We start from the raw sequence: 18,276 nt of genomic DNA on the forward strand, positions 1-18,276 counted from the left end.
TCCACATGTATATCAATGGTCTTTCAAAGCGAGAGTCCCCTGACACAGACCCCGTGTTTCGCCAGTTCGGCTGCGTCGGGAGGGACAGAATTTTATGCCACCAACTTGTAACAGAACATATGTATATATCGACCAAACATACGATAGGGCAGCCATAAAGTTAAATAGAGTATTAACATTTATAAAACTACCGGTGTTCCAGACTATGTTCATTCATAGGGAGCGCACAAAGTATACCATACAGAAGGGATTTAAACGCTCACATTCTGGCGTGAAAGGATTTCACCAGAGGAACAGATCAAGTAACCAGAGTGCGACACATACGGGGGAATCAGGGGCAGAACGCTTACATTCAGATAAAGTGATTCCACTCCAGTTCTACATTTAAGCCCTTAGGAGCTATGGTATAGATCCATTTTTGTTCTTTTTTGATCAACATCTCAGAGTAATTCCCCCCTCTCACAGAGGGTGTAATTATCTCCAAAACGAAAAATTTCAGATCAGACACAGTATAAGAGCATTGTACTCCGTGATCAACCAATGGTGCTTTCTCCCGGCAATTTTTAATATTAGACCGATGTTCAATAATACGGGTCTTTATCATTCATGGTTTTCCCCACGTATAACTTGACAGGGGCAGCTGATGATGTATATCACTCCCGTTGAAGAACAATCAGACTCGCCTGCTAGCGAGTACGTTCTCTTTGTGGTCGGGTGGACAAACAATGTCAACGAAAATGTATGAGCGCCCACCGAACAGTGTCCGCATGGTTTATATATTCCCTTATTAGGTGGAATCTTACTGGAAAAGTTTGAGTGAACAAGTTTCTCTCAGATTTTTCCCATGACGATATGTAAATTGTAATGTGCAATTTTTAGTAGCTGAACACCCCATCATTCCAGTGTTTTACGTGCTTCCTAAAATTCACAAGTCACTACAAAATCCACCTGGTCGCCCGATAGTGTCGGGGATAGGTTCCATTTTAAAGCCGTTGTCTAAATTTGTAGACATTTTTTTGAAACAAGTTTGTTCCATTGATTAAATCTTACGTTAGGGATTCTTCACATTTGATTATAATACTTAACAACATGGCTCCCCCACCACCTTCTTGTTTTCTAGTAACCTTGGACATCATATCGTTGTATTCCAATATACCTCAGGATGAGGCATTAGAGGTGATTGAACACATTCTAAATCTATGTATAGATAATAATCGGGTTCCTACCTCGTTCCTATTTGATTTGGCACACTTAGCATTAACTCAAAATTATTTTATGTTTGACTGATTTTTTCAAACAAATTAAAGGAACGGCAAAGGGGGCCACTATGGCTCCTAGCCTAACGTGCCTCTATGTTGCAGATTTTGAAGAGAAGCATGTATACCCCTCTGTATGGTCATCTTACATACACCTACGGTTACGTTACATTGATGATGTGCTGATAGTATGGCTGGGTACTGATATACAGTTCTTAATGTTCACAGATTGGCTGAACCAATGTAACACTAATCTACAGTTCAATTTTTACATTCATCCAAAACAGGTACCATTTTTGGACATCTTGATTTCAATAAATGACACTGGAGTGTCAACTTCAACTTGCCGGGAGAAAGCACCATTTGTCGATCACTGGTACAATGCTCTTATACTGTGTCTGATCTGAAATTTTTCGTTTTGGAGATAATTACGCCCTCTGTGAGAGGAGGGAATTACTCTGAGATGTTGATCAAAAAGAACAAAAATGGATCTATACTTTAGATGCCGTAGCTCCTAAGGGCTTAAATGTAGAACTGGAGTGGAATCACTTTATCTGAATGTAAGCGTTCTGCCCCTGATTCCCCCGTATGTGTCGCGCTCTGATTGGTTACTTGATCTGTTCCTCTGGTGCAATCCTTTCGCGCCAGAATGTGAGCATTTAAATCCCTTCTGTATGGTATACTTTGTGCGCTCCCTATGAATGAACATAGACTGCAACACTGGTAGGTTTATAAATGTTAATACTCTGTTTAACTTTATGGCTGCCCTATCGTATGATTGGTCGATATATACATATGTTCTGTTACAGGTTGGTGGCATAAAATTCTGTCCCTCCCGACGCAGTTGGACTGGCGAAACACGGGGTCTGTGTCAGGGGACTCTCGCTTTGAAAGACCATTGATATACATGTGGAGTTGCCATATTTGAACATAATAAAAATATTGAATTGACCAACAAAGACTTCTCTGCACTTGTCGTGTGTATACTTGGTCTCTGTTGGAAACAGGATGCTGGGCTTGATGGACTCTTGGTCTGACCCAGCATGGCAATTTCTTATGTTCTTATGTAACTTTGGAGGGCTAGCCTGTTCGCAGCAGTTTCTTGGTAGTGCTAAACTGTGTCCATTTCACAACGATGGCCTCTGAATATTCCTTGGGCCACTGTCAAACAGTGAAACTTTCTTACAGCCTTCTGTATTTTTGTTCATCATCATCTCTTGACTTCTTTTGGCAGCTCCTTGTTCGGCAAGTTTTGACCTTTGCTTCAACATAATTTCTTAAAATAGAAGTGGCTTGGCTCTTTATCCAGGAATATTAAAATCATCTCGATTACTGAGCGGATGCAGTTGTGTTGTATTCAAATTATGGGCATTAAGGTCATTTTTTGAACTGGAGCTAATTTGTATTTGCTATGACAAAATGTTTGAAGACGTATGCAATCAGGACTTTTTTTTTTTATTCTGAATTAATTTTGGAATACTTCTATACAGTATTTATTCCTTTACAATGAAAATGCAGAGTATTCTGTGCAGATCAGCAAAACAAACTTCTATTTTCATGCAATCTGATTTATATTTTTTGACAGAATGTGAAAAACAAAGGAGCAAAGACTTACCTGGCATTGTACATAAGCTTTTGAGACCACAAAGGTCCCTTATTCACTACCTATAGTAAGACTCCAGTTAACCTATTGATATAATTTTTAAAACTGATGCATGCTGCTATGTTTTTTTAAAATACTGCACAGTGAAAAGAGTGGTATCTCGCAAGTTTATTAGTTAATTTCAAATATTTTCTGTGGAAGTTGAGGCTACTATACTGAAATTGTCAATAGGTTTTGACTGGTTTTCAACCAATTCTTCAATAATTAATGATGCTGGCCCAACAAGCACCATCACCCAACAGCAACGCTCAGGGTAAGTTTGTGAATCAGTGTTACAAAGGAAATAAAAACAACTTGAAAAAAAAAAAGGAGTATTTTTGGCTGGGGTCCCTAACAGATTAGAACAGTACCACAGGATTTAAAGGGGCAAAGTTTTTCTATGCCTACTGTGCACCTTTTGCTATAGTGCACAACATTCATTATTTGAATTAGCTGCCATAAAAGAAAAAAAGCTGGAATTAGTGGCAGCAGAACTGTGTGTGCACACTGCTACCCAAAGTTTTAGGAAAATTGGTTCTTACCTGCTAATTTTCCTTCCTGTAATACCACAGATCAGTCCAGACAAGTGGGTTTTATTCATCCCTACCAGCAGATGGAGGTAGAGAACAAAACTTTGGGCACTGCCACATACGAGAGTGCCACCTGCAGTCCCTCAGTATTAATCGATACCCAAGCCAAGATAAGAAAAAATAAAGAGCGATCGAGGCTCCCAACATGGATATCTCTGCCCAACTGGATAACCATGCAGAAACACTAAACCTAGAAATTGAAGCCAGAAAATGGCAAATCTGCTTTGCAAATAAATACAGCAGTAGACCAAGCAGTCTTTCGGCTGAGATCCTCAGGGCGGGGCTCTGGACTGATCTGTGGTATTACAGGAACGAACATTAGAAAGTAAGAACCAGTTTTCCTTTCTGAACATACCCAGATCAGTCCAGAAAAGCAGGATGGACCAAAGCCCTCTTACACTGGGCGGGAACCCGAAAGACCCGCTCGAAGAACACTCTCTCCAAAAGGGGCCGCCTCCGGGGCCCACACATCCAAACAGTAATGCTTGATAAAAATAAAAGGGTGCAATGAAGAACACACCGCGGCTCTACAGATCTCTTGAGGAGACACCAGCTGACACTCAGCCCAGGACGTCGCCTGAGCTCGAGTCGAATGTGCTCTAAGACCCACTAGAACCGTTCTTCCTTTTGATACATAAGCTGCAGAGATAGTCTCTTTCAACCAATGAGACAAAGAAGCCTTAGATGCCTTTTCGCCCTCTCGAACAGGACGAACAAACGATCAGAACAACGAAAAGCATTAGTAACTTTCAAGTAACGTAATACCACCCATCTCCCATCCAAAATGTGAAGCTCTCGTCCCATCCCGAGCCCAGTCCGGAAACCCGGGGAACTGATTGGTTTACATGAAAAACCGATACCACCTTAGGAAGAAACGAAGGTACCTTTCGCAAGGACACTGTATCGGATGATATCCGGAGAAACTGATCACGGCACGAAAGCACCTGCAATTCAGAAATCCTTCTAGCCGAAGAGATAGCTACCAAAAAGACAGTCTTCAGAGCCAGGATCTTCAAAGATACCCGATTCAGAGGTTCGAACGGCTCCTCACAAAGGATCTGTAGCATGAGATTAAGATTCCATTCCGGACAAATGCGATGCAGAGGTGGATGGGGATGTCTGACTCCTTGTAGAAAATGCACCACATCCGGATGGGATGCCAAGGCCTTCCCCTGGACTCTCCCTCTGAGACAACCCAAAGCGGAATCCTGGACCCGAAGGGAACTATGGGCTAATCCTTTGGATAAACCCACCTGCAAAAAAGACAAAATATGGGACTCGGACACCTGAAGAGGATCCAATCTCTGTTGTCCACACCAGGTCTCAAACACCTTCCAAACCCTGGAATAGGCTAAAAGAGGTAGCAGGGCATCTCGCTTGGAGCAACGTGGTAATTACTGGTTACGAATACCCCCTCACGTGCAATCGCCTCCTCTCAAAAGCCAGGCCGTGAGACAAAAGCGATCCTCCTGATCGGAAAATATAGGACCCTGACGCAGGAGATCCGGTAAATGGGTCAGGTGTAGCAGTCCGTCCACTGCCAGCTGCACTAGATCCGCGAACCATGAACGGCAAGGCCATTCTGGAGCCACCAGAATCACTGACCCCGCATGGCCCTCTACATGCCTGAGTACCTTTGCTATCAGTGGCCACGGTGGAAAGAAGTACAGGAGGACTCCAGTTGGCCATGAACATACAAGGGCATAGAGCCCCACCACCCCGGACTCCCTCCGGCGGCTGAAGAATCTTTGCGTCTTGGTATTGAGACTCATTGCCATGAGATCGAACTGCTGGGTTCCCCACCGTTCGAAGAGAAGCTCCCAGGCCCTCAGAGTTCCCACTCCCCCAGATCCAACTGTGGCCGGCTGAGGTAATCTGCCTGGACGTTGTCGACTCCTGCCACATGGGAGGCAGCGATTCCTTCGAGATGAGGTTCTGCCCACTCGAACAGCAGCTGAGCCTCCTGCGCTACCATGGGACTTTTGGTTCCCCCCCCCCCCCCGGCAATTGATGTAAGCCACCGTGGTTGAATTGTTGGAGAAAACTCGCACCATCCGATCGCGGACAAAGGGTAGAAACTGCTCCAGAGCTTGGCGCATGCTCTCATCTCCAGGCGATTGATGGACCATGTCTGTTCCAACATCAACCAAAGGCCCTGAGCAGACCTGCCCAGACAAACTGCCCCCCAGCCCCAAAGACTTGCCATCCTTGGTGACCACCACCCAATCTGGGACCTCAAGGCATCCCCTTCTCCAGATTGTTCTGCGTCATCCATCAGGCCAGACTGGCCCTGGCCGACTTCGTCAGAGCCAGGGGCAAGAAATATTGTTGCGACAGAGGATTCCACTGGGACAACAAGGCTCTCTGCAGAGGCCTCAAATGGGCAAATGCCCAGGGCACTAGTTCCAATGTGGACACCATCGAGCCCAGGACCTGTAAGTAATCCCAGAACTTCGGCACCTGTAGACGAAGCAGACGCGCTATCTACCCCTGAATTTTGTTCACCCTGTCGTCTGTAAGAAACACTCTGCTCCGCTAGGTGTCGAAACGGGCTCCCAAGAATTCGAGGGAACGGGAGGGGACCAGATGGCTCTTCTGCATATTGATAACCCAGCCTAGAGATTCCAGGAACGACTGAACTCTGTCCATGGACTGCACACATTCCTCTAGTGACTTCACCCGTATCAGCCAATCGTCCAAGTACAGGTGCACTAGCAATCCCTCCTGTTGCAGCGCCGCCGCCACTACCACCATCACTTTTGTAAAGGTTTGCGGGGCGGTGGCCATCCCGAAGGCAGCGCTTCAAACTGATAGTGCTGTCCCAGAACCATGAATCTGAGAAACCTCTGGTGTTCCTAACGGATGGGGATATGCAGATAAGCCTCGGTGAGATCCAGAGATGCCAAAAACTCTCCTCCCCGTACCGCCGCAATTACGATGCGCAACGTCTCCATCCATAAACATGGTACCTTCAAACTCTGGTTGACTTTCCTCAGGTCTAGGATAAGTCGGAACATTCCTTCCTTCTTAGGCACCACGAAATAGATGAAATATCTGCCTTGTCCCCGTTTGGACACTGGCACCTGTACAACCGCCTCCAGACTTAATCGCTGAAGCGTTTCCTGGACCGCTGCCCGCTTGCTTTGGGAAAGAAAATGCGACTCCAGAAAGACCGACCGCAGTGGGCGAGAAAAGTCTAAGGCGTAGCAGTTTCTCACCACGCTCAACACTCACTGGTTGGAAGTGATCTTGGTCCACTCCCTGTAGAACCGGGCTAGCCTGCCCCCGATTACCAGAGACGAGGAGTGGACCTGCTGGATCTCATTGTGAGGACTTATTGCCACCTGCACCCTGGGTAGATCCACCTCTAGATGAACTTTCAAGCCCCTTGAAAGGACTGTTGCCTATGCGAGGACTGTCTTGGGGCCGAGGCCCCCGAGGGCCTCATCTGATGAAAACATCTGGAAAAGAGTCCCGGAGGCTGACTGCTCCTGCGGCTTCTGGATCCAACACAAACAGGCTCGCTGCATCAGACTTGCACATACCGCCGCCCTGCAGGCCGAGCCCCAGGACCTCAAAAGCTCGCTTGAGATGCACTTCCAACTTCCGATCCTGAACATCCTTCAGAGCGGAAGCTCCAGCCATTGGAATAGTGGTCTTCTTAGTGACTGCCGAAACTGCTGCATCCACCTTCGGGACATCCAGATGGCCCTGCAGAAGCTGACCGAAGAAACAAATTGGAAGCCAATCCAGTTACCTCTATAGCAGTGAAGAAAACTGAGATCGGTGTATATAAAATGCCCTTTATTGAAATTTGCCCGACTCTGGCCGAGTTTCGCTCGTTGGTCGAGAGCTGCCTCAGGGGCAATAAACGTTAGCAGGGCTTATCACGTGCCTGCAAGGTTGATGTAATCGTATTAGCGTATCCACTTTTTAAATGATCTTTTCGTTCTTATTCTGGTAGTGCACACATCAGTATGCTACAGCATATGATTATGCAGTGCGGTATAGGGTATGAAAGCCACCTAATACAAATGTTCCTGCAGCCTGTGTCATAGCAGATTCAGCCGCCAAGCTTGGCTAATACGATTACATCAACCTTGCATGCACGTGATAAGCCCTGCTAACGTTTATTGCCCCTGAGGCAGCTCTCGACCTGCAGAAGCGGATAAAGCTTGGACATTGCTCTGCTAACTCGCAGACCCGAGTCGGAGGACTCCTACTCTCGGTTGGATCAATTTCTGGATTTTCTTCGGAATTGGGAAAGTGCTGGGGGGTCTCCGAAGGCTATCCAGAACTGGATTAACCCCTTCAGCATCTGACTCCTCCAGGGTGAGCTTAATCCCCAGCTCCTCCAACACCTGAGGTATAAGCAGTCGAAGCTCCTCTCTCTTGAAAAGCCGGAATACCCATAGATCATTGCCTTCAGCCTCTGGATCCTCCAAGGTCCGCTGTTCAGTTTTAGAGTCCACTGGGTCCAGAGTGGGACCGCCAATTGGGTCCCCATCCTGATCACCTACGAGGCGACCTCATCCTCCTTCCTTGTCAGAATCTTCTGAGTCCGATTCCAATCGCGCTAGCCGTCCCTCGGGAGGCAGAGTTCGCGGGCCTGTGCAACCTTTAGGGGGGACCTTCCCCAGCTTTGCCGAACTCGTCGGGCCGTCTGTGATACCGCACTTACCTGCCTGCCTAGCCAGGAAGGCCTCGTGCAGTAAGAGTACGAATTCGGGTGAATCCCCCCGGGGCCCCCGAAGGGCGCTTGAGCTGCTAGGGCCGGAGACATCCGGACCTTGTTCTCTAGGTCAAACCATGGGAGACAGGAGCGGCGGGGACCTGCTGGATCCCCAGGGAGAAGCCCCCCTATTCGGCTTCGCTTCTGTGGCCATAGCCACTCCCTCCTGTGATCCCAGCGCCACTGCCACCATCCGCAAATACCTCCGTGACTTTGCTTGCCTTTCAGACCCCCCCCACCCTCCAGCACACTCTGTGCAGAGGAGGTGGTCATTCAGACTGACCGACGGGCTATCACAGGCCCTACAGGTCTCCCTGAGCTGCTTGTCTGTTATAACAAGCACCAAGAAATAAAGCAAGTCACCAAGAAATAAAGCCACCAAGTCACCAAGAAATAAAGAAATAAAGCAAGTCTCCCTGAGCTGCTTGTCTGTTATAACAAGTCACCAAGAAATAAAGCAAGCACCAAGAAATAAAGCCACCAAGTCACCAAGAAATAAAGCAAGTCTCCCTGAGCTGCTTGTCTGTTATAACAAGTCACCAAGAAATAAAGCAAGCACCAAGAAATAAAGCAAGTCACTAAAAATCCAAACAGGCAATCCTATGCTTATTGTGCTTTCCCGTGGCCTGGATTGCGAGGGGGAGGGGCGCACCACGCAGCAGCAGTCAAAACCTGAAGAGGGTGCACTGCCCCAAGAATTTCCCACCAGCGCAGTGAACAGGCCGCTGCCGCAACTGAGAACCGCATGGCTCGATCGGGAGTACAGCCAGCCCCGACTGGGACCACCCTCCTCCGAATGATCCCCCGATCTGCCCACTTACTGCCTGGCCTGCACCCGATGATCTTGCTGATGATTTCAGCCTAAGCAGCACAGCCTGCCACAAGCTTCTGCTGTTGCAAAAGCGGACAGCTGCCGGTGACTTTTTTTTTTTTTTTTTTACAACAAAACATTAAACTTAAAGGCCCAGATACACAGGAAAGCACAAAACAAGAGTAAGGGTACTTCCCTGCTCCTGGGCCGGCGGAGGGGCTTCGGGCCCACCGAGGGAACCAGACCACTGGCTGTCAGAGGTTCCGGAGTCGCGGGCTGAAACTGGCCAGGGGCATTCAACCCCCCATTCGCCTGGCTCAACCCAAGGGACGATCCCTTCTGCAGGAGCCTGTCACCTTGGGGAGCAATTTTCCTTAAAATATCCAGTCAGTCAGGACTGCAGGGTTAGCACCTCTACCATCTGCTGGAAGGTAGAGAAATACTGAGGGACTGCAGGTGGCACTCTCGTAAATGTGGCAGTGCCTAAAGTTTTGATCTCTACCTTCATCTGCTGGCAGGGATGATTAAAACCCGCTTGTCTGGACTGATATGGGTATATTCAGGAACATTTCATTACAGTAAAGTTTTCCTCGTTCCTGTCATATATTGATTTTGTGCCCACTGCCAGATGCTCTGAGCCACTATCCTGCTGCTCATGCATTTGCCAAGCACTGTATGCTTTCTGCATGAAAAGCACAATTACAGACATCACCATCTCTGCTTACACAATTCATGGAGCTTCTATTTCCCCTGAAATCCTGTACAGCACTCTGCCTATGATCGCACATACCTTTGGCATCCTGTGGGGCACTGCTACTTTTTAAGACCGAATTCTTGACTAAGTCACAGTTTTGTTTTTCTTCCATATGCATCACCTCGTTTCTCTTTTCCTTGTTTTTCCCCTTTTCCTTGTGCTTTTTGGATTTTTTCTTCGGCTTTCCATGGGGCGAGATACAGTTCTTCTCTGCTGTTCGTGGTCCGTCTTTGGGCACGGTGTGACTCGGCCTGTCCATGGGCACCTCGTTCCCACTATCTCTAACACTGTGACTGGAGTTGTTGCTAACATCTGAAAGGGGGTCATGGGGCCGCAGGATGTCCAATACTGGTAAGTGAGAGCTGGAGCTGACAGAATCGGGCACAGCCGTCGGCACCACTGGGGGAGGGACAGAGGCCTCCTTCCCATTTAAGTTCAGTTTCCCATTGAAAGTGGTTTGAGTTCTGTGTGTAAAATGAGAAATCCTTGGCTTTTTGTTGGCTAATGGATCAATGAATTCCATAGGCTGGGGTCGTTTCTGAAGTCACAAAAAGAAAAAAATTGCAAACTATAATGCCATCAACTACATTAACCAACAATTTTATAATGGGTCATATTAGGAACACTAGGTGGCACTGTAATGCAAGAAATGAGGCACAGAAACACCAGATTTTGCAAAGAGCATTTTTAAAAAATTTTTTTTACAAAAAACATTTGCCCAGCAGCTGTGCTACTTTCATTGCTAGGACATTAAGATTTTGGAATAGCCATGGTACTGACTGATTTTACTGATGAATACTTGGTCAAGTACAACATCACACTTAATAAAATATGAAAAAATGATCACGTGAATAACATGTTGCAAGGCCTACATGTGATTTTCTGGTCTCAAGAGTGCAGTTTAAGAGATGACTAAAACCAATTCAGCTAAAGAGCATGTTGCCTGTCTGCTTCCGTATTTTGGTTATAATATTTCTCAGGAGCCAAACACCACTTCCTAACAATCAGCAACAGGTCTGATGAGAGTGTACAAAGAGGGCAGTGTAATACCTTGTCTCAGGGCTTGGACAAAATTACAAGAATTTAATTTAGGAAAATAGACAAAAGCAAGGTTGAATAGGTATCTCCAAAAATTGATTTAAAAAATATAATACAATTGAAATAATGACTGCAATACAAGTGTGATTAAGTACCAGTTAAATATTTACAAAGAAAATCCCTTAGGACAAAGACAAAGGATTCATATTAAAGCTAGAAAAATAAGAGTAACATCTGTATGACTTTCCTAAAGTTGTAAATGGGAGAGGACAATGCTGCGTTAATTTTCTTTGGCATCTCCAAACACTTTTATATTTTCTCAAAAAAGACTATATGAAGGCCGAATAGTTTTTTTTTTAAATCACCCCAAAACAAGAACACCCTGCTAAACTGATAGCTTGAGGAATTAGGTTTAATTTATTACTTTAAGGCAGCAGTATTAGATAGAACACTCAATCTCAATTTTATATCTATACTAACAAAAAGCGCTCAGTATTGCTTGGGTAGTCTGGTCTAACAGCATGTATGTAGGCCTCTGCCTGTCTGTGTGCCCGCTTATGTGTTGGAGCCTCAGCCTATGTCTGTGCATGCCCGTTGTGTTGTGTTTGTATGCGAGCAAGTGTGCACATGTTTGGGAGCCTGTGCATGTTTTTGAAGCTTGTGTGCGCTTCCGCACACTTGTGCAAGCCGGTGTGCATGTTCCTATGCCTGTCTGTGGGAGTGTGAGAGACAGGCAGACAAAGTATATTAGCAAACATTACCCGGCATTGCTTGGGTTGTCTTGTCAATAACAGCCTTGTGTGCATGTGGGTGCATGGGTTTGGAGAAGCCTGTGTGAATATGCGTCTGCCTGTGTGCATTTGTGCATGTTTGTGACAGTGCTTTGCAAACAGAACATATTGTCTTTGCACATTGCACCTTTCACTGTTCCAGGTATCACTTTGGCACCAGACACGCATTATATATTATAGCTATATCTATATTTTTTTTCTGAAATATATATTTTCTTATCTTTTGGCATTTTTTGATGTAATTTGGTGGGGGGTGGGGTGTCAGCCTTGAAAATTCCCTACTTACCTGGGAAGGAGACAAGGCATTCACATTATCTTTTGGAGGACTAGAGGGAGGAGCATCTGCAGGGAACCCAGCTGTATTCTGGGGCAGACAGAGCTTCCTGCAAAACAGAATCCCCCACCATGAGATATGAACACACAATGGAGTGAATCACATTGACAGCTTTCCTCCTCCCACCCCTCAAGTGCTTTCCTAGCTTAAATAAAAATACCTTTATTGCTGAGTAACTCCCACATAAATGTAAAATATTCCAGTCCATAACTTACCTAAATACATCAGGCAGTTGCACACAGAGATGTGTACCTGTAATGCATATATCTTAAATCAGTGGTTCCCAACCTTTTTTGTTTCAAGGTACATCTGGCACAGGATTCACTTCCTTGTGGTACACCAATCACTTCCCCATCATTTTCTCTTCTCTTCCCTCTCCCCCCATCCCACTGGCATCACCTTCCCTCTCCCCTTACCCCTTGGCACTAACACCTTCTCTTCTGTTATTTCTTCCTCCAGCCTCCTGGCATTACTTTCTTCCTTCTCTTCCCCCCCCCCCCCCCCATCCCTCAGCATCATAATCACTTTCTCTAGCCCTTCACCTCTCCTACTCCCACCCCCTGACATCAACATTATCACCTTCCCCCCTCCCACCATCTCTTCTCCCCCACCATCATTATCTTCCCTCTCCCACCACCTTCTCTTTACACTTCCTCAATCCCTGGCATCACCACCACCTTCCCTTTCCTTCTACTCCTCTCTTCCACCCCTGGTTATTACCTTCTTTCTCCCTCCATCTCTTTTCTTTCCCTCTACCACACCCTGGCATCATCACCTTCTCTCTCCCTCACTACCTATGTTCTGCACCTCTGCCATCATCATGCCTTTCCCTCTACCCCTCTCCTTCAGACCATGGCCTCATCACTTTCCCTCTCCCTCCAACCCCTGGCATAATCTTTTCTCTCTCTCTATTTTCTGCATCTCTCCCACCATCATCATGCTTTTCCTTCTACCCCTCTCCTTTGTCTCCTGACCATCACCTTCCCTCTCTTCTCCATCGCCCTGGCATCATCACTTTCTCTCTCCACCTCTTCACCCTTGTATCATTACCACTACCTTCCCTTTCCGCCACTACCTGGCATCATCATCATCTGCTCTCTCTCCCTCCATCTTTTCTCCTCGCTCCCATTATCACCTTTCCTTTTCCTCTTCCTCACCCCCTGGCATCATTATCACCTTCCCTCCTCCCATCCCCTTCCATCATTGCCTTCTACCATCTCTCCTTCCCACCCTCTTGCATCACCACCAATTCCCTCTCCCTTCACCTTTGCTCTTTCCACCTCTTCCCCTTGGCATCATTACCTTCTCTTTCCCTCCCCTATTTCCTGGCATCATCACCTTCTCTTCCCTTTTCCTCCACCCCCTGGCATCACCTGCCCTCTCTCTCCACACTGACCTCATCATAATCTTTTATTTTTCCCATCTAGGCATCTTCTCCTCTTTCCTGTTCCTTCCATCCCCTGGCATCACACCTTCCTTTAACCTCACTCACTGGCATCATCGCCTTTCCTTTCCCACCCCCTTGAATCATCTTCCATCTCCCTCCACCCCTTTCCCCCAACCCCTGGCATCACCATCTTCCCTTCCTTCTCCCTCCCACACACAAATGGCACATTCAGCTGTCCCTTTCCCCACTTCACCCCCAATCTTTGAACAGCAGGAGTCTGGGAGCAGATTTGCCAAGTGCTGCTTCTACCTCCTTTGCCAGCCTCCCTCTGCAATCAGAGCAGCACAAGGCCAGCAAGTCTCACAAGCCTACAGAGCCCAATGCAGAGAAGAGCCAGCAGAGGGGAAGCAGGGACAGCTGCCAATAAGCTCTGCTCTTTACAGCCCCCTGCAGGCGGGAGGTCATCATACAGGCCAGGAAGGAAATTGAAAATGAGACTCCAGCTGTGGCACACCTGTACTTCAACATAAAAAACTAAGAGCCACAGTGCGATCCTGTATGTGATATAGCCAAAAATAACAAAAGGTATCGTTCAGTATAAACCAAAATACTCTTCACCAACTTAATACATGAGTATATTACTGTATATATTGGAACCGCATCAGCAAGCCTGACGACATGCTTAGTGTGACTAAGCCAACCGGTCTTTTCTATCATTTGCGGTTCGATAGATGTTGAAGGAACACCAACCGGTGCTTGAGAACAATTATTTGTGCCCATCAAATATTAATTTTGCAGTCTTTATAATGGACTCGACAGCGGCCGTGTTTCGCAACTCCAGTGTTGCTTCATCAGGAGTCAGTGTCAAATCAAAAAAAATGATCCATCGCTGCTCAGCTTTCAATAGTTTGCTATTGAAAGCTGAGCAGCGATGGATTCATTTCCTAGATACAGTTCATCCAGCTGGTCTAAATACTACACTTGAATTCAATGTCTTCCTGTGAAGTTCCTTGATCATTTCTCTGACGGCTTTAGCGTCTGGTAATTTAGGTGATTTGACACTTGTGACGTATCGTGATGTCACCACGTCGCCGAGAGGGTTATTTAACTTACGAAACTGGTTTGATGCAGTCTCTGTCCCGGCACTTTGGAGAATCGATTGAGACTTGGCATCCCCTAAGAAAAGGTTGCTACACCAACGAAGCTAAGTATCTTTCATATTGATTTTGAGTATGATAGAGTCTGATATGCCTCTCTCTCATTCATAGAGCATAAGATCACTTTTTCTGATTTGACACTGACTCCTGATGAAGCAACACTGGAGTTGCGAAACACAGCCGCTGTCAAGTCAATTATAAAGAGACTGTGAGTCAATCATAAAGAGACTGCAAAATTAATATTTGATGGGCACAAATAATTGTTCTCAAGCACCGGTTGGTGTTCCTTCAATACCTATCGAACCGCAAATGATAGAAAAGACCGGACGGCTTAGAGTCATACTAAGCACGTAGTCAGGCTTGCTGATGCGGGTCTGATATATACAGTAATATACTCATGTATTAAGTTGGTGAAGAGTATTTTGGTTTATACTGGATGATACATTTTGTTATTTTTGACACCTGTACTTCAGCCACAGCACACCAGTTGGGAAATGCTGTAAAAGGCTTACATGATTAAAGCTGCTCCTCAGCTCAATACTTTTCCTCACTTGCAGTGCAGAAAATGTGAAATCACAAACATCAAAAGTGCACATACTGGACAGCATCCGAGAAAGAATTTCCACCTCTAAAACAATATTGCAACAGTAGTGACTGAAAAACATTACTGTTATAACATATTTAGCACCCTAAGTGTAACATTAATATTCCTCAGTCCAATACCCAGACATTTTATTGAGAGAGCAAGGAGCACAAGGACTGAGTGAACAGGACTGAAATACTCTGGTTAAATAATTGGGGAAAGCCTGTACTATACTGCTGCTGCTCTTGTTCTGTATATAATCAGGGCCGGTGCTAGTTTTGCTGCCCTGTGCAAATTACTGTGCAGCTTCCCACCCCCCATCATTCAGCTCCCTCCAGCAATCTATATTTCAAAAAGTTTGACCCCTCCCCCAAACAGAACCCATGGTCAAGGGAAGGGTATAAAGTACCCTCAAGCAAACCTTACAGCCTTGCACGCACACACCCTCTTACAGACACACACAATTCAATGATGCATTTATAAAAGATTTTACATGAAAAAAAGAACATTTAAAAGTTCAATCTTCTGAGTTAAAAATATCACTTACAACATGCATATTATATTTACATGCACTGCTGTGGTGCCAACCAGAAAATCCTGCAAGAGAGACACTTGGAACTCCTATGACATTAGTCTTTTTATAATGTGTGCTGGGTGTGAGCTTGGCTCTCATAAAGCCATGAATAAACCTTAACTACCAGCACTCAAACAGTAACAACTTTATCTATGAAAAGGTAACATTGCACATAGTACACCAGGCCCTAGAACACCAATACACTTCCTATTAGGAAAACAGAACAAAGCAGACTATATAGATCACTACAGATAAATTATATGGTAGCAGAATACCTCACCTCAGTCACACATGGAAAACAGACAGACAGACCCTGACCAAATACAGAATAAAGAGACTAGAAAGAATAAATAGAAACATACTGAGAAGAACTGAACTGGAACCCACAACAAACCAGCCTCTATAAGCAGAGCAACAATGGAAAAACAAACATCATTCTTAATAAAACATTAAATAATAAAATCAAGAAATCAAGCATAATAAAATCATAGTAATAAAAAGAATATTTCAAACCTTTTAAATATTCAAAATTTCCTAAATACTAATAAAATATTTCAAAACATCTGATGAATAAAAAAATCCAATAATTAAAATGTTCTATTTCCCAAAAAACAAAATATTTCAAAACAATAGAAACATCGAATTACACTCAATAATTAAAACTAGTAAACGATTAAAAATTCTCCTGCTTTCCATACCTGGGATCTTTTGATGTCTACTCACCTTGAGATTGACACGGATTGGGGAGATAGGAAGTTTGCATGGCCCTATCTTCACACACCCAAGCCACCCACACATTCATTCTCTCAATCTCTTATATACATGCTTATACTCTCACACACTTTTGTTCTCTCTCTCCCTCAGACACAGTGTGTGTGTACATGCTGGTGAGATATGTGACACATAGGCTCCCATAGGTAAACACACATGGACTTGCACACAAGCTCTGACAGACACGCGCAAACACATGTTGACAGACATACACGCACATAGGTACACACACACACACCCCCCCCCCCCCGGCTTCTTTTCTCCAGGCCATGGTGGGATGGGCTCCATCATGGCCCCCTCCGTCCTCATCACTTCAGGTCGAGGTGGAATGAACTCCATCACTGCTCCACCAGCCACCTCCTCCCTTTTCGGGCCATGGTGGGATGACCTACATTATGGCCCCGCAGGCTACTCTTTCCTTTGGCCCCACTGGCCTTTCTGTGAAGGTGGGTGAGGGCGTGAGCCAGAAAGCTGTGAGCACATGCATTCAACTAAAAGGGGAAACTGCTATGGCCTTTCCTCATTTTTGGCCACTGGCAGGTTGAGCTCCACTAGCTGCCCATGTCTGTGAACTGTTCTTGTTTTTGGCCACTGGTGAGTTGAGCTCTGCCAGTGGCCCCACAGCCTCTCCCTGCTGCTGCCACCCCATGCAAATGCATGGTGTGCACACCCGGTTGCGCTGGGCCTGTGTATAACCATATTCACCTTATCTCACTTCTGGCAAAAAAGTTTCAGTAAATGTTCTCTCAATTTACAAATTCTCAATACAATATGACTAATCCCAGATGCCTCAGGGTCAACCTAGCAAAGGAAAATGGACCACTATTCTTTTCTTATAAATCGCTGGTCCACTTCATCTCCCTTGCAAATTCTGAAGGCTGAATAGTGTTCCAAGTGATGCTACAGGAAAGTGGTAGGAAACCTCGTCTTGGTACTCCTTGCTTAGACTCGCCAGATACAGCATAAGACCAATGAAAACATTCTCAGCATTTCTTTAAAGAGGATGCCCATGTAGTGAAGTAGGATTTTCAATTCGACTCCCTGGTTTCAGTTCTGTGCTAATTAAACCAATTTTTCTTTGATTTTGAAAGCATTTTCATAGATGAAACAGAAACACTACTATATTCTGACAGAAAAAAATGAGCACTCATGAGGAGTGGGAATATGTAACATCAGAGGTGGGCAAACCAACTCTTGTTCAACGCCATAGGACCTGAGATTTTTCACAGCATAAGAATGCTTCTGCATCAGCTACACAGTAGTCTTTCAGTGCAAGCATGGGCTTGCTCAACAGGAAATGCAGTTTTGCAGATATTAAGTCTTGTATAAGACATCGGATTTCCTTTCTCTGTGCAAGAAGCTTCCATTTATCCACAGGTAATTTAAACTCATCCAGGTACAATATGGATTAGCAGGGCTATCTGAAAAGCACAGGTTGCATAAAAACAAATTCAACCATTTTTAGAAACTGAGGGAGAGAGAATGTGTTTCCTCACACTTAATCACATTCCTCTTCTCCTATAATTCTGCTGACTGATCTTTCCTTTTTTGTCAAGAAGTTTTAGTCTTGGAAATGCAACTCCAAGTCTGGTCTCCTTGAAGTGGATAATAGACCTACAATAAAGAAAAGGACTAGAATCACTCTGCTCTAATGAAAGAGGTTATGCCAAGGAAATTCTGTAAGGTATAGGCTCAAGTACCCTCAATTTGAAATCTTTTTTTTTTTTTTTTCAATCATGAAATTCCCATACAGTCTTGCTCGCTAGCAGGAAGGAGTGGAGATTTTGCCCAGGATTCTGTTAACCAGGAAACAAGTTCCAGTAGCCATACAGGTCCTGAAGCAGAGAAGATTCTTT

The 18,276-nt window shown here is 45.3% G+C and overlaps 1 protein-coding gene across 5 annotated transcripts in view; it reads right to left on the bottom strand.

Annotated features, from left to right (window-relative positions):
- ELL (elongation factor for RNA polymerase II) overlaps positions 1-18,276 on the bottom strand; it is a 528,830-nt gene that overhangs the window by 123,270 nt on the left and 387,284 nt on the right. For all 5 annotated transcript variants that reach the window (XR_003858420.1, XR_003858421.1, XR_003858419.1 and 2 more), the window contains exons 7-8: positions 11,901-11,997; positions 9,822-10,323 (exon numbers count right to left, since the gene is read on the bottom strand). Coding sequence is in view for 1 of the 5 variants with exons in the window: in XM_029614402.1 (XP_029470262.1) it covers positions 9,822-10,323; positions 11,901-11,997 (599 nt within the window). In the remaining 4 variants the exon portion in view is untranslated. The remainder of the gene's footprint in view (positions 1-9,821; positions 10,324-11,900; positions 11,998-18,276) is intronic.

Source organism: Rhinatrema bivittatum, chromosome 8, assembly GCF_901001135.1.
Source record: "Rhinatrema bivittatum chromosome 8, aRhiBiv1.1, whole genome shotgun sequence".
NCBI lineage: Eukaryota > Metazoa > Chordata > Amphibia > Gymnophiona > Rhinatrematidae > Rhinatrema > Rhinatrema bivittatum.